The sequence below is a fragment of the Monodelphis domestica genome, chromosome 2 (assembly GCF_027887165.1).
Source record: "Monodelphis domestica isolate mMonDom1 chromosome 2, mMonDom1.pri, whole genome shotgun sequence".
Lineage (NCBI taxonomy): Eukaryota > Metazoa > Chordata > Mammalia > Didelphimorphia > Didelphidae > Monodelphis > Monodelphis domestica.
In genome coordinates this window covers 152772830-152795070 of record NC_077228.1, presented here as the reverse complement: position 1 = coordinate 152795070, position 22241 = coordinate 152772830, and the positions used below count along the sequence as shown (strand labels likewise).

At 35.7% G+C, this 22241-nt stretch overlaps 1 protein-coding gene across 1 annotated transcript in view; it reads right to left on the bottom strand.

Moving 5' to 3' along the window:
- NID1 (nidogen 1) overlaps positions 1 to 22241 on the bottom strand; it is a 127441-nt gene that overhangs the window by 70355 nt on the left and 34845 nt on the right. Inside the window, exons 3-6 of the mRNA XM_001378382.4 lie at positions 19725 to 19951; positions 17532 to 17947; positions 11188 to 11337; positions 2559 to 2810 (exon numbers count right to left, since the gene is read on the bottom strand). Coding sequence (XP_001378419.1) covers positions 2559 to 2810; positions 11188 to 11337; positions 17532 to 17947; positions 19725 to 19951 — 1045 coding nt within the window. The remainder of the gene's footprint in view (positions 1 to 2558; positions 2811 to 11187; positions 11338 to 17531; positions 17948 to 19724; positions 19952 to 22241) is intronic.

The following is a 22241-nucleotide window of genomic DNA, read 5'->3' as shown; positions in this document are numbered from 1 at the left end:
TCAAACACATAGGATGATGCAAGGCCAGATGAAACTTTTTGGTTTATTAATTATAGTATAGCACAAAAAATGGATTGTGTTCATACACTGACTCAAATCCAAAGCAAGTTGTGAAATGGTATAGGTAGAACTAACTAAAATACACCTACAACATGGCATCTTAAGACTACTTTTGCTACTATTGATTTGTAGGTTCCTTCAAGCCAAACAAATTCTTTTCAATGTCTGCCTACCAGATAAAGTCATACAAGTTAGGTGCATTTAATTTTGAAATGCTTAGCTGTTTGGGATGTCATGGTGACATACTATATCTCTAATTGCAAAGGAAACATGGAAGGCTCCACTTGGGTCACCAAAAAAAAGTAAAAGATCTAGTTTTATTGGGAGATGAGAAATCAAATTTTCATCCAGTGCCACCAAACATCAAGAATGCCATCAGGATGTTACAAAAGAAAAATCTTTGACTTTGAAATCAGAGGATCTGAGTTCAAATTCTGACTGCTATTTACTAACATGGTGACTTTAAGACAGTCACCTCATCTCCCTGGGCTTTAGTTTCTTCATCTATAAAATGAGGAGATTGGATTGGATGACCTTTTAAGGTCTGCATTCATGTTCTAAAATCTATTATTCCTCAGTTTTCTCAGATGAAAAATATGAATAATAAAATTTGTAATAATAATCTCATATGACTATTATAAAGTTCCAATGAGATGATGTACAAAAAGGTTTGGATAAACCTTAAAACAATATAAATATCAGTTACAATTCTTATACTATTAACATGATCATGTAATGGTTTTCAGAATATGACTAATGAGACAGGGAGAAACTGCTAACATTTGGAAATCAGTGATCCTAAAAGTTGGACCACCCATTAAAAAAAGCCATAGTGGCCCCTCACAAATATGCTAACAGTTAAGGAAGTAATGTACTGTGTTATCTTTAATTTGTTTACATTCTCTATTTTTTTTCTGGCATGTCTCCTTTCCTAGACTGTAAATAACCCCAGGGGAAGAATCTGGTCTTATTTCATTTGCATGCTGAAATGTGCAACGCACACAGCAAGCACTTAATAAATGTTTATTAAATGAACATCTGTTATGATGATAACTAAGGAGAATGTTTAAGACATAGTTCAAGACACAGTCATAATTAATTGACAAATGTTTGTGGGAGGTAAAAACTCAGCAGATTTAGTACAATGATATAGAGAAAGAATTTTAATTCTGCTTGCAGGCATGGCATTATTAACAAAGAGGATGGGTTTCAATGACGCATGTCTTTATGAGAAAGGTTGTTTGGGGGGGAAAGTATAACCCAGGCAGTGTAAGGAAGCATCCCAAGAGGTTTCAGTAGGAAAGTATCATTAAGTAGGAACTAAAATAATGCCAGATGTGGTAGGAAACAGAATGTAGGCAACTTAAAAGTCTGGAGACAGAATAAAAAGTAAGGAAAGAGAAGAGAGCTTTTGGGACAATGTTAGTGGGGATGGAGGTTGGGACAGGGAGCCTAGAGGCTGACTTAAGAGTCTGTGCAGACTAGGAAGGGAACAGGAAGAGAAGGTATAGAAACTTTTTATTTCAGTATTAGGGATGAAAAACTTAAAATTAGTTGAGGTAACACTGTGAAAACCTTTCATTAGACAATCGGCTAATTTTTGATATCTATAAAGATTGATTTCTGATTCTTTAGTGTTTTGGTAGCTAGAAAGGGAAAGGGAAAACATAACGAGGAGATATTAGGCATTTGAAGCTGAAGAAAACTTGAGGAAAACAAAACTTGGAGACTATGAAACCGTGTGGGATTTACCCATTTACATTCACTTGGGAGAGAACAAACAGAAGCTCTGTGTAGACTCTTTTCTAGGCTTTGAATGATTAATGGACATCTATAAAGATAATGACTTATTTATAAAAAGAGCTTCCTTTATTCTAAGAGAATTGTTTGTCAGGTAATTAGCTACTGCTAAATTACTTTCTTTGAATATACGTAGGATCTAGCGCTGAGAGTCCTATAGACCACATTTTGAAGATAAGAAAATTGAGGCCCAGAGATTAAAAAAAAAAACAAAAAACAGCTCAAAAAAGGTTAGATTTTTGTTTTCTTCCTTACATATCAAGAAAGAGTTGAATATCAAATGCCTTTTAGATTTGAACCTCAAACCTAAACAGCCTACAGAATGTGGCAGTCTATGTGAGCTCATGCCTGGGATTGTGTTATCTATGTGTTGATCATAATCTCTTGCATCATCAAAGAATTTCAAGTTACCCATACCCTCTGCCATGAAATCTGTTAGATCAAGATGTAGCTCCAGGCATTGTCAGTTAGAATCTCTCATGGAAAACTGACAGCAAGTTTTGCTTTCATATTATCATAAAGAATACAATTAATAATATTCGCTGCCTCTAGAAACCAAAATAATCCTCAAAATGTTTTCCACCAGCCATTCACTAGTGTCCTTTTCTGATGCCTAAACCCCAAACTCATCTCCAGAATTCACAGGCACTCTAAGAAAAGGTTAGCTCATCTATAGATTAATGCTATAGGGAAGTTACCAGTGATGCTGAATCCATTCTTGAATCCTTCCTGCTCCACAGCAAACATCCATCCAATGATGCCTCCCACAGGAGCCAAAGGTACTAGAGAATAGCCCAGGGATTCGGGAATGGTGCTGATTGCTGTGTAGGATCTTCCATGGTTCATCACAACATAAGAATGGAGGTCAGTATTCTCAAAGACAATTGGAGTTTGACTATTCCCTACAAAGATCCTTCCTCGAACTTTGCCATTTACTCGTTGGGGAGAACCTGATTGGAAAACAAAAAATTATTAGAGAAACAAAACAAAAAACCACAAGCTATGCAGATTTTAGTTTTAATCCAGTCTTTCCAAAAGGCTAGGTGGGAAATATGGGGTGAAAGGAAATATCATGTATATTATCATAAATTCTTGTTCATGGAGAAACCAAACCATGTTATTAGCACTAGAATGTACTACACTAGAATAAGCTAAGAAACTTGTTCTTTTCCAGGACAATTTAAGAAAAGATTGATAATAAATTGCAAAAATATGATATGATATGAAATGATATGAAACATCCTTATTCAATAGGGGTTTTAACTGTCCTGAGATCATGGAAATTCCTTTTTGTCATTTAGAATGAGTCATTTGGAACACATCTGCAACATGCATCCTTGAACAACAACAAAATACATCACTAGCATCCAGAAAATTAATGAGAAATCTATGAATATTATCTAATCTATTATTATTTCTGAACATAAGAGGATCCATTCCTTTTCAGATTTCCTACCCCAAATGCTCAGCCTAAGACTTGCCCTCTCAGAGATCATCCCAGGACTCTGGCACTGGGAACCACTATAGAACTTTTTCCCCAAAAATTCCCACCCCAAATTTTGCCCTCCTTTCCCCAACAGTATACCCTAAAGATCTCTGGGCTTTCCCTAGAGTCCTGTGACTGCACCCTGGAGACTTTGGGGGCTTTCTATATATCCTATAGCTGGACTGTTCTGTATGTGTTGTTTGCCCCAATTAGAATGTGTGAATTTCTTGTGAGCAGAGGCTGTCTTGATTTTCTATTTGTATTCCCATTGTGTAGCACAGTGCTTGGCACACAGTTAATTCCTTAAATGTGTTTTTGTTCATCCTATTCCATTTGATTCCCTGTCTTAGTCTTGAATTCAAAGGATGCCTATGATCTGACACAATAGAGAATGTTTAGTTTTCTGGCACAGACTCAAATATACATAGAGATCTGGAGAGGTTAGTCTCTAACTGGCTCTAAATAGTTAGACTTTTCCTCCAAAACTCCCATTTCCCCCACAATATTCCAACCTCTCTCTAGAGATGTGATGACCAACATGGAAAGTTTTCTCAACACAGACTAGGCCTGCTATATAGAATCATCAATTTATAGTAAAAGGAAAGAAAAAGCAGATAACAGAATAAATGCATAAAGGATGGCTGTGGTCTTGTTAGAAGAATGTAAGAAAATGTTGATGAGCTGATGTGGCTGATAAATGCTGAGGTCAATCCAAAAGGGCTTTTACAAAAGCTGTATTGAGGATGAGATAAAGATCAAAGGATATAGTAGCTGTTGGGTTGATGTGACAATAACAACAGATGACAGAATGAAGGTATTCTCAACTCTTATTTTATTTCTGTTTTTTCCTGCTAAAAAAAAAAAAGATCTTTGGGCTAGACAAGCTAAAACAAAATTAATTAACAAGGTGCTGAAACCCAAGATAAGATAAGAGGGAGAAGAAAAATAAACTTGTAATAACCACATGAAAAGAAGCTCAAATTCTCCCCAAATTCTAGAAATGCAAAGCAAGATAACTGTATGGTATCTCATAGCTGCTAGAATTGCAAAAATAGCCAAAAATAATAAAGTTCAATGTTTATAAAGCTATTAGTATTCAAAGATCCCAGATTGATACAAACATTTCTGAGCAATATGATAGCATGCAATAAGAATTGCAAAACCTACCATACTTTTCAATCCAGTGGTTCTATTGCTAGAACTTTATCTTTAAAAGATCATAAAGGGAAGGTCTGTGAAAACAACATATTCTCAGTTGTTCTATTTGTAAAAGCAAACCTTTGAAACAGCTTATCTGTCTAATGTGATAGTTCTCAAACTTTTTTGTCTCAGGATCCCTTAACCCTCTTTTTTTTTTAAACCGTACTTTCATCTTAGAATAAATACTGTGAATTGGCTCCAAGGTAGAAAGCAGTTAAGGACTAGGCAATAGGATTAAGTGATTTGCCCAGCATTACACAGTTAATAAGTATCTGAGGTCAGATTTGGACCCAAGACCTCTCATCTCAAGACCGGTCTCTAAATCCACTGATCCATATAGCTGCCTCCCTCCTTTATACTCTTAAAAATTATTGAAAACTTCAAAAGCTTCTATTCACGTGGTTCACATATTTATCTATCTCTGATATGAAAACTGATAACTTTTGAAATATATATTTACTAATTCATTTTTAAATAATAATTTTATTTTATGAGAAAAAGGTATTTTCTAAACTAAATTAATGAAAAGAGTGACACTGCTTTGCATATTTTCAGAAACCTCTTTAATGTCTGGCTTATAAGCAGATATTTTCATATATGCTTCTGAATTTAGTCTTTTGAGATATATTATTTTGGTTGATATATATATAAAGAAAATCTGGCCTTACACAGATATGTAGTTGGAAATGGGATGAGAATTTTAATTGCAAAATATTGTCTCAGTATTATCATGAAAATAGTTTTGACCTCATGGATCTCCTGAAAGGGTTTCAGGAACCCCGAAGGAGTCTGCAGAACATAGCTTGAGAACTGGGGTCTAATGAATGGAAAATGGCTAAATAAATTATAGTATATTACTGTAATGGAATATTATGGTGCAACAAAAAAAAAGTCAAATAGGAGGCAAAAAAAAAACTATGTAAGAGATATAAAGCAAGTCTAGCCAGACCAGAAAAAAACTTTTTAAAAATGAGAGCTATCCAAAAATGGAATGGGCCTTAGATCTAGTGGCTCACCCTAATCGGAGTTATCCAAAGAGAGACTGATGGGCTACTTGCTAGACTTATTCTAGTTTTGACTCCTTTTCAGGTTTGGGTTGGATTAAGCGGTTTCTTAAAGTCTCTTCTAACTTCACAATCCTATAATTTTGTCAGCTGAGTCATGAAAGTTTATTGAATGAAGGTTCCTCAAATCAGCAAATGGCACAAATCAGGAAGAGAAGATGACACCTGAATCAAAACATTTTTAACAAACTAGAATGAAAGGGCAATCCTAATAAGATGAAATTGTATATGGAACTAATCAATAACAATCATTTATTAAGTACCTATTAGGTGCAAGGCAGCATGATACAACAGAAAGGTCTATAGATTTGGTTCCAGCGGACATGGGTTCAAATCCTCCCTCTGTCACTGGGATGTTATACAAATCTCTTCTCCTTGGGGCCTCAGTTTCCTCATATGTAAAATGAAGACAGTTAACTAGCTAGTTTCTTGGTCCCTTTCACCTCTAAATATATGATTCTATGCCAGGCTAGGTACTAGAGATAGAAAAACAAAAATGAAATAGTTCCTGTACTAGAGGAGCTTAGAAACTAGACAAGGGAGATAACATGTGAATATATAAGCTAAGGATTTCTAAGGGGCAGAGGTGAGGAAGAAGTATATTCCAGGTAAATAGTATGCCATGTATAAGGATAAATTTTTTTAAGTCAGTTTAAACCACAATGTGTATAAATAAAGGTAATGTGTTAGAGTTAGATTGTGAAGGGTTTTAAATGCTAAACAGGAATTCGTATTTGATCAAAGAAGTAAAAGAGGGGGCAGCTGGGTGGCTCAGTGGATTGAGAGTCAGGTCTAGAGATGGGAGGTCCTAGATTCAAATCTGGTCTCAGAAACTTCCCAGCTGTGTGACCCTGGGAAAGTCACTTAACCCCCATTGCCTAGCCCTTACTACTCTTCTGCCTTGGAGCCAATACACAGTATTGATTCTAAGACAAAAGGTAAGGGTTTTTAAAGACATTTTTAAAAAAAGATGTAATAGGAAGTCACTGGAATTTGGTGAGTAGAAAAGTAAAATATTCATACATACACTTAGTGAAAATCAGTGAGCAGGAATGTAAACTATGGAGTATGGATTAGAGTTGGGAAGGACCTGAAACAAGAAAACCAACTAGAGGGCTATTTCAATTGTCCAGGGGCAAGGAGATGACAGCTTGCCAGGTCCAGAATGGCTGCCACGTAGGGATGGATGCAAGAAGTTGTGGAGGTAGAAGCAATAAGATTTGGCAGGTGATTAGAAATATGGGTTTGGATAGATTGGGAGAGGGAGATAAAGAAAGAGAGAGAGACAGAAAGAGAGGGAGAAAGACAGAGACAGAGAGAGACAGAGACAGAGAGACAGAAAGATGACACTGATGTTATAGACCTGTGTGACTAGGAGAAGGATTTCTACAGTAATAAGGTTTCAAAAAGGAAGGTTTGGAGGGAAATGACAATGAGTTTTGTTTTAGATATGACAAAAGTGAGTCTAGGTCTCAATGATAAACACACAGATGGTAACGTCAGACTAGAGCTCAGGTCAGAGACTATAAAGGCATATAAAAAATCTGGGATCATTAGCAGAGACATGATAACTGAACTCATTTGAGTTAATGAAGTAACCATGATAGAATGTAGAAAGTAGAGGAAAAGGGACCTAGATAGGGAAAACAAAGAAACAATAGACCCAGAGAGGAAACAGTATCCAGGAAAAAAGAGTGATCAGTATTATCAATACTATAGGGAGGTCAAAAAAGATATGGACTAAGAAAAGACCATTTCATGCAAGAGATCACTGGAAATATGAAAAGTTCTAGTTTGGGGTTAAAAAAAATCAGTTGCACAAGTACAAGAAACAAGAAAACAAGAAAGTTATTGCTAGACCAAATTTTGAAGTGAAAAAATTCTGGGGGAGAAGGTCTTCATAGACAACAAATTCAATCTGAAGAAAAGTTAACATGACTTTAGGTTGCATTAAAAAAGAGGTAGTATGCAAGACATTCTCTTCTATCCTATCCAAAAATCCTATTATATTCAGTGCTGGCTACCACATTTTCAGGGAAAAGAATGACAACCTGGAGCATATTCTGTGGAAGAAGAATAGGATGACGAGAAGACTGGAGATCATGTTTTATAAGGATTAGCTGAAAGATGTTGATATGTTTAGCTTGGATCAGATGAGACACAGTGAGGGAGTAGGGGAGAAGAGGATTGTTTTCAAGTATCTAAAAGGCTGCCATATGGAAGACAGATTAAACTTGTTCTGCTTGACCCAAGTAAAAATAAATGAGAGCTACAGGTGAAAGTTGCAGAGAGGCAGTAAAAATATATTCTTTTTTTTTAAACATTCCCACAGTTGGACACATTCAAAAGTTGAAAAGGCTTCTTATAGAAGGAAGTTGGTTCCAAGGATTTCCAAGACAGAAAGGTCCCATATATAACAAATTTCACAGCAGCATTTTTTCTGGTATCAAAGAACTGGAAACAAGTAAGTGACCACTGATTTTAGAGTGGTTAAACAGACAAATTTAATGGATTGCTGGGCTGTAAGAAATTACAAATGTGAAGAATTTGGAGAAGCATGGAAAGATCAGTATGAACTGAGGCAAAGTGAGAAGATCAGAACCAAGAAAGCATATTCACAGGGACTATAATTATGTAAACAGAAAAGTGAAATTAAAGTTTGTGTAATTATAATAACCAAACTCGGCCTCAGAAAAGAATTGAGAGAACACAACTCCTCTCTTCTTTGCAGAGGTTGAATATTATGGGTGTGGAATATCACATATTTTCACATATCTTATCCACATGTTGGTTAGTTTTGGTGAAATGTTTTTTCCTCCTCTACGTTTTATTCTTTGTTCCAAAGGATGGCTTCCAAAGATAGAGGAGGGAGGGGGATACATTTGGAAATAAAAATGATAGAACAACAAATAACAATTTTTTAAAAGGAAGTAGCAGTTTTCCCCAGTTGGAGATTTTCAAGTGGAAAATTATTGGACAACTTGTTACAGATATGATAGAAAGGATTTATGTTCAAGCATGGGTTAGACTAAATGATCTTAGAATTCTCTTCCAACTCTGAGATTCTGTGATTCTATATCTTGAATATGGTAGATGTTCAATGAAATTTATTAGAGAAATACCTGAATGAATGAGTTCAAAATAATTAAACTCATTATCTGGATATATTCTATATCTTCCTTATTATCTAGCTGTTTTTTACATCTATAAGTAGCTAATCTAGAGTTCTAAACAGTTTACTCTTTAGTATTTTGAGTACAGTATCATTTTCCATACAAATTTTTCATGACATTGGAGAGTGTAATGAATTCAGCAGACTAATATTTAAAAAATGCATTCTAGGAAAAGTTACAATAAAAAGTTAAGCCAAGCTAAGCTAATAAAAGGATGGCAAGGGAAAGAAAATGTGAAATCTTCAACTGAAAAATTGGGTTTTTTGAAAATAAGAGGAAAGCCAACAAATATTTAAGACACAAATCCATGTTTTTGGTGCAAGTTTGTATGGAATTTAAAAGTAAATTACAGAAGATTTTAATTTCTGTATTTGCTGTTGAATAAAAAGCAAAGTCCTTTTTGCTGCCAGCACCCCTAAGGTTGATTTTTTTTCCCTCCAGAAGATATATTAGTAGTATTTTTGGTACTTTCTGTGCAAAATGTATTTTATACAAGATGAATTAGTAAATTTCTGCGCCTGCAATTGGAGTGCTAATTGTTCTGCTTTAACTGTATTTTTTTTTCTTTGTTATAGGAGAAAGCTAATGGAAGGTCAAGAAGGGAATGTTATATTCAGAAATGACTGTGGTGTAAAAACAAAAGGCATCAATTTATCTTTTTTTAAAGAAAAAATGGATATTGGGGAAAAAATGACTCTTCATTGTGATAAATACCTTTAGAGTTCTTGAGACCAAATTTACAAAATCATGAAATTCAAAGATACCCCAGAGGTCATCTGGTTCAACCTATATCTAAATAGGGATCCTCATGCCACCTTTGTTGGAGACTTGCAGAGAGAAAGAATCCCTTACATCTCAAGGTAGTTCATTCTACTTTTACATAGTTCTAATTTTTAGGAAGTTTTGCTCTACATCAAACCAATGTTCCTAGTTTTGCCCTAGCCCTGACAAAAAGAACAAGTCTAATCTTTCCTCTACATTACAACCCTTCATATAATTGAAGACAACTAATTTGGTGCCCTTTTGTCTCCTCTTCTCCAGGATAAACATTCCTAGTTCCTCATATGGCATGATCTCCAACTCTTCTCAAGCAAAAAAAAAAATCTCTTATCTGTCAATGTCCTTCCTATGATGTTTCTATTGAAGCTGAATATCATAGTTTTACATGATCTATTATGGTCAGAATACAGAGGGCTACCTCCTTTATTCTATATATGAATATAGAATATACTGTACTATGACTCTTAATGTCACTGAAGTTTAAAGAAGCTATTCTGGCTGCCAAATCATGATGAGCTGGTTCCAATACTTAAGATGTTTTTAATTTTGAAATTCACAAACTTGAATTAAAACAAGCATTTTATATCCACCATAAAATAGAAAATGAGGACTGTACAGAAAACAAATTCTAATGGGTAGAGCTTAATTTTCTTTTGATGAGATGGTTCTAAAATGCCCAAGAACTACCATGGAGAACTAACATCACTAGAGAGGCGGGAACCAATACAACCAATCAGGGCCTTTCTGATCATTAGGTTTATCAAGAACCAAACTACATCTGATTAGGGCAGGACACAGCTAAAGCAGAGCAGAATCACTAGACATATATGAAGGGGGTTGATCCAGAAGCCTAGTGTTTTGTGCCCCTGTTCTAGTCAGGACTTATCTTACTTGATTCAAAGGCACTTGGCAAAAGGAATAGAAAGGCAAAACTAGAGGAGAGGTTATGTTTTAATTGTCTAATTCTTTAAGGACAATCCCAGAATCTAACAACCTATTAGGCTTACAGACCTATGTATTGCTTTGATAATAAATTCAAATAGAATTTAGAATTTTTACAAGGTGGTAAGGAAAAGTAAAAAGCAGAGAAAATGAAAAGGTATTAATGACTCCAGCCTCTAGCTACCCAATCTCACTATTTCTGCCCATGCCTTTGCTTTAGACTTACCTAGGCTAAGGATAGAAGCATCTAAGGTTAAAACAAAACAATGTGGGAAAGAATAGGCCTATTCAAATCAGAACAAGCAGATATAAATCTGGTTCATTAGCAAACTATGAAGAAAATAAAGGGGGTAGGCAATTCAAAATCATTTGCCTGATCTAATCATATTTTGATTTTTTTTTAGTACTTTAAGGATATGTGATTTCAAGTGACTTGAGACTCACTCTACCAGTCCAGATGATAATCCTTCCACTCTTCATGAGCCCCATAGCTAAAAGTTCCATTACTTGGTAACCAACATTTTGGGAGGAGGGTTGAAAGTCCCCTCATCTTACTGCTAAAGGTGTTAAATGGCTTTGGACCCTTGGGTGAAAGCAGCAATTTAAAAGCAAACATGCCTTTCTCTGCCACCACCACCTCAAACACCCCATCAAATCCATCATAAGGAAGCTGATTAGTTACCTTCTGCAACGCACTGTCTACCATTTCCAGTGTATCCAGCAACACAATGGCAACAAAAACCTGTTGTGTAGTCTCGGCATTCTGCATGAATGGAGCACTGGTATCTGTTATTGGCACAAGTCTGTCGAGAATCAGTGTTGTACCTGAAAACTGTTGAAAAGAAAAAAACACACTCTAATGAAGTACTCTGGAAATATTACCTGAAACTACACTTTGGGAGGCTTTTACCCAGACTATAGCTAATGCATACATTCTTTCCTTTTTTATTTAATTAATTAATTTACTTTTAACATTCTGATTTTTAAATTTTGAGTACCAAATTATGTTCCTCCCTCTCCTACCCACTGAAAAGGCAAACAATATGTCAGCTAGATATTTGAGACCATGAAAAACATAATTAAGTCCATATTAACCATGTCACAAAAAAGCAATAAAGTAAAAATTAATATACTTCAATCTGCACTCAAGAGTTAATCAGTTATTTCTCTGGGAGTGAGTAGCATTTTTCATCATGAGTCCTTTGGAAATATTGATCAGAGTAGTCTTTCCCAGTTGAACATTATTACAATGTTGCTGTTACTGTTTACAATGACTTCCTCATTGCTCACTTCTGTTCGCTTCACTCTGCACCAATTCATGCAGGTCTTCCCAGATTTTTTGGAAACCATCTCCTTTTTCTTTTCTTATAGCACAATATTATTCCATCAGAGCAAGAGTTTTTAATATGGGGTCTTAACCATGGGGTTTCAAGAGGGCCTATGAACTTGAATAATGAAAAAAATTACAGCTTTAATTTTCACTAATCTTTAATTGAAATTTAACATTCCTTTCAGTTACAAATGCAGACAATAAACATTATTCTGAGAAGAGATCCATAGAGGTTCACTGAATTGCCAAAGGGAGTCTTTTTGAACACACAAAAAGGTTACGAATATGACTTAGAGGAATTCAAAACAACTCACCAGAAGACAAATGAAACACATATAAAGATTCATTAAAGACCAACAAAATAGGAATTTATTGAAATTGGAATGGTACTATTATTTTAAAATAATGAAGGAAGAGAGGAATTTGAGAAAGTCATGGTATAATTAACTTTTATTTTTTGGTTGAACTAGTGATTTCATTGGTATAGCAAACTCTTAAGAAAGAAAATTCCTCTATCAAAGAGTTATCTAGAGTGCTAAGTTGTTAAATGGCTTCCCCAGGATCACACAATCAAGATGTTTCATAGTCAAGACCTGAACCCCAGACACCTGACTCTAGCCCAACTCTCCATCTGAAATACCTACCCTATACTAAATTATATTGTTTCCCAAATTCCAATGGGCAGCAATTTTTGTCAGCCTGAAAAACTTTTATGAATAAAAATATATATTTCTTAAATAAGTTTAAGAAATCTAATGACTCTTCTGTTCTTCCTCCTACACTCTGCTTCGGAAGGCAGCATGGGTGCCTTCTGCCATAGCAGAGAATTTAGCTCTTTTACTAGTTTACAGTATAGCTTAAGTTTGGGGACTGTTGCTATATAGGATACTTAATATCACTAAAAAACAAATTTATTCTGTGGACTGGTATTAAAGCTGCAACACTCAATATCTATCCTAAAGTGCTAGACATATGAAAGTAAATCTGAAGAAGAATCAGACAGGTGGGGGGCAGTGACAACATCTCATAATAGGTAACGTAGAAGCCTTGATCCTTAATTATAATCAGTAATCAGAAGTCAGCATTCATACCACACCTAAGTAAGCTGCTCCCCAGGGTTCTTCACAAACACAATACATAATCACACCTGGACTAAAAACCTTTGATCAAAGAAAAAGGGGGGGGGGAAGCTTCCTATATAAGGAGCTCCTCTCTTGGGTTCCTTCTCACCATAACTATGAACTACCTCATTTAATTGAACAATCTGGAGCAGATTAATTTTGTATGTGGTATATCTAAACACAATAGGGAGTGAGCTTCTGGCTGTGATAACAATCCAGAATATAATTAGACACCAATACATGAATGAAGTCAAAAGCAATAGAAATTTAATCACATGTAATTTCTATTAATCCTCCAGGAATCACAGAGGCACATTTTCAGGGAAGCATAAAAGAGGGAACTGGGAAGAAAGGAAATCAGGGCCTTCAACTGAACAAACACACTTGTAATGCTATTGATTACCCAATCTCCTACTGTGCCCCAAGCTTTCAAGTGGTTTCTCAGTTGCCTGTTTGTCAGTGGGGGCCTCCGGGAATATATTGTGAATACACTGCAGGCTAGGATGAAGTCACTTTTAACTTTCTAATAAAAACACTGAAAGGGCTGGGAAGGATTAAGAGAGGGAATAACACCTGATTTTGGTCCAGATTTTGGTTTTCACATCAAAGCTTTTACTAGGATAAATCTCCTTTCAACAAACATAAAATATCCCACCATAGGTAAGGAGAGGTGGAGATGATCTTGCTTAAAATATGGTTCCTTCACAAATGAGAAATCCAGACATACCTAGATAGGGTGGAAACATGGCAGAAAACAGAATGAGAATCAAACTAGACATCTGCAAGTGAATAAATACATCTGAAGGAAATGAATCCAAAACATCTGGGGCAGATTAATTGGAAACACAATTTTAAGAGGCAGATTGCCATGTTCCTGAGAACTTTTAGTATCATGTTAGACACCAATGATTAAATGTTTCAAGGAGGGACAGGCACTGATGCTTTTACCATTCAGCCAGGAGTTGAAATAATACAATCTTTTCCTTATCTTGCCACTGATTTGTTATGTGACCTGAGGTAAATCACCACCTTTCCTTCATGAAATCAGAATGTCTACACTTTTGGCAAGAGCTTTCTGTAAGAATTTCCAATGAGATATTCAAAGTACAAAATGTGACTTTTGACTGCTTTCATTGGCGATGTAGTAAAATCACAATAAGAAGATAAAAATGAGGCAATAAAACTTCCCAAAAGTCTTATAATACCTTTTGAGATGGGGATGCAAACATCATTAGAAAGGTGGGGTGAGGTGGTGGAAAGAGCCTTGGTCTGGGTGTCAGATGAGGTAGAATTTGCTGCTAACTCAATGTGTGATCACAAGTATGTCATTCCATCTCAGCCTTAGTCCTTTGTCTGTAAAATGAGGGTAATATTTGCTTTGACCTTCCATGGAACAATTATGAATCAAGCATTTTGTGTACCTTTGGATCATAGATTTAGAGCTAGAAGAAAAGTTGGAAGTCATCAAGCCCAACATCCTAATTTTACAGATGAAGAAACTGAGGCATTGAGTGGTTAAGTGATTTGTGCACACAACTTGTGGATAAAGTAGACTTTTTTTGGATTTCTTTTCTTTTTTAACCCAAAACTTCTGTCTTGAGTATCAGTTCTAAGACAGAAGAGCAGCAAGGGGTTAAGTGACTTGCCCAGGATTATACAGCTAAAAAATGTCAGAGGCCAAATTTGAATCTAGGTTCTTCTGATCTGAGGTTTGGCACTCCATTCACTGTGCTACCCATCTTCCCCTTAGAGATAGGATTTAAGAGATGGAAAGTACTTTTGAGATCACCTATAACCTTCCCATTTTAAAGATCAGGAAAGAGTATCTAAAATGTGAATAGTTTTACCCAAAAATTATATAGGGAGAAGGGAACAGAACTGGTATTTGAACCTGAGTTTTCTGGTTTCAAATCAGTTATTCTTTTCACTAACCCATGCCAATCACATACATGTTTCTGGAATAAAATCTGACCTGTAGCAATCTGAATCTGTGTTATAACAAAGCCCTCTTATATTTCTATTGAAAATAAACTGTGTTCATTTAAAAAATTATTTTCATGCTAACATGGTATAATTCAGCAAAATAGATTTAAATGGGAGGAACCTAAAATTATTTTATTTTATCTCTTTTAAATGATGTTAATAACTCATATTTACATAGTAACAGTGGAGAGAGCATTGGGTATGGTATTAGAAAGACCTGGATTCATCAGTGGAATTGTGTATAAGCTAAAGGAAGGGGTGGGGGGAGAAGAGGGAGGGAAAGAATATGATGCTTGTAACCAAGGAATAATGTTCTAAATTGACTAAATAACTTTTAAAAAACTTGGGTTCAAATTCTAATTTAAAGAGACAGGTAAGTAGTTAGAGCTCCAGGCCTACAGTCAGGAGGATCTGGGTTCAAGTTTGACCTGAGACACTTCATAGTTGTAGAACCGTAACAAAGTCATTTAACCCTAATTGCCTACCCCTTGCTGCTCTACTGTCTTAGAACTGATACTTAAGACAGAAATTTTGGTATCTTTGAATTAATACTAAGACAGAAATTAAGGGTTTTTTTTAAATCCTGTTATGGTACTGAGGCAGGTATTAAATCCTATACTCAAAAACTAGCTTAAAAATAGGTTTTTATCAAATTGTATTTGTGGTCTTTATAGACCACCACCGCAGCAATAAACATAGGAGTTAAAAGGAAAATAATAACTATCCTAAATATACCATGGGCAAAACTTAGAAAATGATTTCAGGTTGACAGGTGGATAAATATTAGGCATAAGGATGCTTTGGCTAGACAAAAGAAAGACTTAGAGGGGAAATCATAGCTCTCTTAAGATATTTAAAGGGTTATCATGTAGAACAAGAATTACTTATTATATTTAAGCTGCTGAAGTAAGAATTTAGACAAATAGGAGGCAGAGTCCAGGAAGAGCTTTCAAACGACTGGAGATGACTGAAAATGATGTGTGCTGCCTTATAATTCCCCCATTACAAGAAAAGATCTAACAATGACTGGATGGAAGAGACTTTTTCATTGAGTAGACAAGATGACTCTGAAATTGCCTATCAATTCTCACATCCTATCTCATATGCTAAGAATTACAAATGAGAAAATATGAGTCTCAAAGCCCTATTTTCTAAAGGAGTGGGATGTACTGCTAGGAGATATGGGAAAACACCCTGACCTTATCTCCATAGTCACAGTCCTAACTCTGAAAAGCTACTTAATCTCTGAAGGCTTCTACACTACAACTCTCAAACTGTCCTCATCTCCAAATTGATGTCTTATCACAAAGTCGTGTTTGGAGTCAGCTCAAATAGACTCCTGAGAGAATCAATTATTACATTTTTAGTGTGAACATTTAAACCATAGATATCAGCAAATAGTACAAATGAGGGTTTGGTTTAGTGTTTTGATGTTTTTAAGAAAGTGAAAGAGAAAATATCTAGAATGAAGATTAACCTTAAAAGTGTATCAGGTATACATGTGGTTGTCATTGTTGTTTGAGAGCTGGTTGTTAAACATTTACCAGCATTATTGCTCTATTCCTAACCCTTGGTTTTCTTCTCTGTTGATCTGAGGGAGGTTGGACTAGAACAGAGATTCTGAATTTTTTTTCTCATCAAGACCTTCTTTGTCACTCTGGTAAAGACTATGGACCTCTTCTCAAAAGTATGCTTTTTAAATTATTGAAGTAAATGCTAAATTTCAATTAGAAGTTAGTGAAAATAAAGATTTTTTAAAATCCTAGTTCAGATCAAATGTAATTAGCTTTGCTACTAGTAGCAATGCAATGATCCAGGACAATCCTGAGACTTAGGAAAAAGAATGCTATCCACATAGAAAGAACTGTGGGAGTAGAAACACAGAAGAAACACATGATTCATCACTTGGTTATATGGGTACCTGATTTGGGGTTTTGGTTTCAAAAGATTGCTCTATTACAAAAATGAACAATATGGAAATAGGTATCAAGTGATAACACAAATATAACCCAGTGGAATTGCTTGTCATTTCCCAGAGAGGAGAGAGAAAAGGGGAGGGAAAGAAAATGAATCATGTAACCATGGAAAAATATTTTAAAATTTTAAAAAGTTTAAATAAAATAAAAAAAATTTAATCCCAGTTCAAAGCATGCTATTCTACACTTTATTTACTGCATGAATTTTTCTCTAGTATAAGCAATATATGTCTTATTTCAGAAGATGATGAACATATAAACAATATCACCTACCATCTTGAGGAAGGGGGAAGAGTGGAATGGAGGGTGAAAAAATGGATTGAATAAAATATTAGAATAATCAAGAAAATTTCAGAAAACAGTATTAAAAATTTTATCAACATATAATCTGGGGAAAAATAAGTTCTCGTTTATAGGCTCCTTGAAATCTAGTTACAGACCCTTTGGGGAATTCTTGGACTATATAATCACTTAAGTCTCTACTAATTCTAAATTCTTTGAATTCTATATAACAAATCTAGCAGAATTATCTACATTGTATACCAATGGCAACTCAAACATAAATCTTACTCACATACATGCACTGAAGTTCTCAAATATGAAGCAAATTCCTTACCAATCCCTGTTTCCTCTACTTCGTCCACATGTATGACCTGTTGGGGAAATCTCTCAGCTGGGTACAGGAATGACTTGGTTCCCCTAGTGGAAGGATCCGGGTACTGACCCTCCACAATGGATTCTTCTAGAGGTGGTCTCTCTGTACTGGCATGACGTGGTGAGATGGGATTTAACACATCATATGTATTTTCATCTCCCCTCCTGGGGATGTCATATGGGTCAATTGTGGTGCCCACATCCTCGAAGCCCAGAGACCTCTCAGACACGCTCATCAGGTCATAGTCTTCATCCTCCTCATCTTCATATTCTGCACCATCAGGTCCAAGGCTGCTATCAGCTGGCACTACACCACTGGAAGTGGAAGGGCTCCCAATCTCAAAAACCCAGACTCCTTGACGTCCTGCATTACTACTCCTAGGGATAAAATAGAGCAGCAACTCTCAGAAAGCATTCCTATCCAAAATTAGTAAACAAATCACAGATAGCCCATATAGACATAAAACAGAACCCTCCCAGGCCTTAAGCCCCATGTATCTGAAATCTTTTGTAGTGTACCAAAATAGCATACTTATCAAAAGTGGCATTGCCTGGGAGAATGGGTTCAAATGAATGGATATCTGATGTGCCACAGGACTAAGAAATCCCAGGGCCACTGTACTGTGCTATGTTCTGATGAGCACAGAGAACTCATAGATACTAGAGAAGTTGTTCCCAATTAAACAAATCTCCTTTGAGTTATTTGTTTGGGAGATGAAATTAAGAGAAACTATTTTGTCTTAAAATGTCATTAATTCTCATCTTATTGGTGAAAATCCTTCGCTTATAAGAAGATTCTTAGTGATAAATACCCAAGCTACCAAAAATGTTCTGTCCTTCCTCCCTTTTAAATCCATCCCTTTTTTTGACTCTCTCTTTCCTTTTCTCTTTAATCTCCACCCCTGCCTCAGTTTTATTCCTTTGCTTATACTATAGATATTTTTTTAATGTTCCAAAACAGATTTATGCATAGAGAAGACAGACTGGAAAACGAAAATATGCCATCATTCAGGAAAGCTTTAGAAGTACACTAAGAAGTTAGAAAATCAAGGCACCCTTGAAGTTAATTGAGAGAGAGAGAGACAAACAGTCAAGAGAAAGACAAAGAGAGACAGCCAGAGACAGAAACAGAGACACAAAGAGAGAGAAAATTAATTTTGGTCAGGAAAGTCCAGTCTAAATATCTTCTCCTTTTCCACTAGAGCATAGATTTTTGAGCTAGTCAGAACCATAAAGTCATCTAGCCCCACTCTCTCATTTTTAAGGATGAGGAAACTGAGACCTCAGGAGGTTAATAGGCATGCCCAAAATCATAAAAATTATGTGATTAAATTAAGATTTGAATTAAGGTGCCTTGACTCCAGATATAGTTTTTTTTTTTTTAAAGGAAACCTGCTTCGAATACTTCCTACTCTGAAAATCTTTCCTTATAGAAAGTTTGGGGCTTTTTTTTCCCTCAGAGCCTGGGCTCACATTAAGAGAAGGGTTTGGTGCTTCATGTTCCTTGAGGTGCTAATACAAATTGCTGGCAGTCATGACAATCCCATAAACACAGGACAGATGGTTACTTGACTCACACAGGAGAATGAACTCTTTACTCATAAAAGGTATTACAGAAATCTAAAAAGTAAGTCATAGCTGATGGTTGGGAAATACTGTAGATATTAGATTCAGTGGAAAGAGCACTGCACTAACCCTGGAATTGGAGGAACTGGATTTAATTCTTACCTATGACACTCACTACCTATATGATATTGGGTAAATCACTTAATTTCCTTGTATGTAAAATGAGGGGGTTGAATTAGTGGTCACTGAGCTTCCTTCCAGCTACAGAGCTATGATCCTCTATGTCTGTTAATTTTATGGAACTGCTTTTTTAAAATTTCTTTTTTCTTTCTGTTTTATTCTCTGCCACAAAAGATGACTCATTGAATATGGGGGGAAGGCTATACTTGGAAACAAAGCTGATATAAAAACAAACAATATCAATAAAATTTCAAAATTATATATTTTTTAAAAGTAAGTCACAGAAGACAGACACCCTCAGGTGCCATACAACCATGCCATTTGAAAAACAGGAAGAGCCAAAGTGGTTAATAGAGGGACACAGGATGGCAGGGAGAAGACTATATACTTAAGAACAAAGAAAGCATACTTGACCAGATTTTCAATGGACTCTCTGTCATTAGCAAATATGTTGTAGGCACCATCACTTTTCCATAAGAAACCCGTTAAACCTTGACTAAATGCAACCACGGCAGCAATTTGGTTTTCATCCTTCTTGGAGTATGTGGTATAGAATTGCAAACCATCTTCTGGATAAAGGAAAATGGCATATGAACTGGAGTCGGAGGAAGCTAGGACAGCTTGGAATGTGTTTCGCTGTGGAGAGAATTTTAAATTCAGTTTAAAATCTCCAAAAACACCCCCAAATACTCAAAATGACTGTAAGAAATTTAATTAAGCAACCCCTCATTTGTATTAGTTTAAGAATCCCTTTAGTTTGATACCTTACAACCATGTGATTTATATTAAGAATATAGTCTCATACAAAAGTGTATGCATGTAACCAGATTAAGATATACCTGATAACACCTAAGTAATGGTTTTAAGTGTTTGTTATCAATAGCCCACTAGGGAAATTGCTGCAGGTAAGGTGGTAGGGGTAGACTTCTTGTTAAGCCTTACATGACAAAGGCTAAAACTCTGTGAGTAAAATATGTATGAAGTTTTTAAGGAAGCTTTCCAATTAGTTAAAGAATTGGGTATAGCTAAACAATAAAATTTGTGGAGACTACTTTTAAGAGTTTAATACCTAGATACCAATAATAATCTTCAAAGGATTAGCCTTACTTTAAAAAAAAAATTAGAGCTGGGAACTTGGAATTTAAAATTTATTTCTTCCCTTTGTAGAAAATAAGAGGGATGCTCTATTCCAGTGTTTTCATTTTGAGTACTATCTATGTCAATAAGCAGATGCTATTAAAAAAAGCTCATGACTTTGTCCTCAGTCTGAATGGCTGAGAAAGAGGAAATTGTGAATAATAAACTTTTACTATTGGTGTGTGTGTATTATTTTTCTCTCACACACATCATCAATGCTGGCCACATTGAAATGGGACCAAGACAAAAGACAGATATTGAAATAATCAGAAAAGATGACAAAGAGAAATGCTTTAATTTCTCCACTGATAATTTCTAAATTATATTTGTTTCAAAATAAGGAGTGTATGTGCTGTGAGTTAATACTAAGTTAGGAGAGTTGAACTGCTTTGAAAGCAATAAATCTCAATTCTGAATTGTGCTCTAAATGTTTGGAATTTGAAACAAAATATTCTTGAGATTCTTCCTTTCAGGCATGACTGTTATGAGACTATTGGACCACCATTCAGGACATCAGCACTCTGCCATTCCCTGAATAAGTTGAGGTAGTGACATTGGAGAAGAGCCAGATAAAACTCGACCCTGACTCAATTGTCAATCTAAGTCAACTTTGAGCCAAACTGAACCACTCTGTCATTCCTATACCTCTCTAACTGTCTGCCTGAGATTAAGCAAGGAACTCATTTGTATTGCCCTTCTTCCTTCTCATATAGCAAACTCAATAAATATAAGTCCACAAGTCCCTTCTTTTACAAATGGCATACTGTGAAGTATCTTTTCTACAAGGACCTGCCTCACCATGAAGCTCTCTGCCACACATTTCTCACTTTATCTCTCCTTAGGCCTCCACCCATTTCACTGTTTCTTGATACTCTTTCTATGAAGATCAAATCCTACAATGTTTCTACCCTATCCCTGTCTGAATACAAGGAACAGATCCTTCCATACTTTCTTTTCCCCATAAGAGGGAAATCTAATTTCAAGAATTACTCTTTTTAATGTCCTTTAATATTGCTCTTTTCATGCTCTTTTTCCCCTTGGAAATTACATAATAGGCTCTACAGCAAAAGAAGCTGCCTCTACTGGTCCAGTCTAGTGTCTTTCTTTGACACCTCTTTTAAGTATGGATTGACCCTGGTATTTCTCCTATTATTTCAAAATCGTTAACTACTTAAATCTAAGACCTTGAAGTTCTGAAGCTTGAAATTTTGAAAGTTGAAATCTCTCCTTGTTACTTCAATAGCTTTGTATCTTTTGAGTTATTATTAAGTTATATCTTTTCAGTGACTGTGAAATTTTCAGCCAGAAGGATCCATTTCATTTCTTCCCCTCTTATTTCCCTGGGTAATTATAAACTATTTCCCCTCACATCTTTAAACATCTCTCTTCTCTCAGCATACAAGTTGTGTGGCTTTGTTTTTCAGCTGTACCACCTTCTACCACTCCAAAATGACCAAAATGGGACCATGGAACTACCAAGTAAAATTTCTGAGTCCATAGGTGAACATTTGGACCCTGACTCTGACCCTGCTGACTTCCAGCAATTGTGACTTGATTAGGTATAAAATCCATGATGACTGAAGAACCATCTAGATATTAGGCATGCTTATTGCAATTTCCTTTCTAATGTATCCCTATAACTCTAGACTATCAGCACAATTGATCCTCATTCCTGCCTGGCATCAGCATTCAAACCCCCCAGGCAGCCCATCTTTAAAAGACAGCTTCCCCACAGCTACTGCCAAGATCACTCTTCCCTGTGGACAATCGTCAAGATGAGAACATTGCC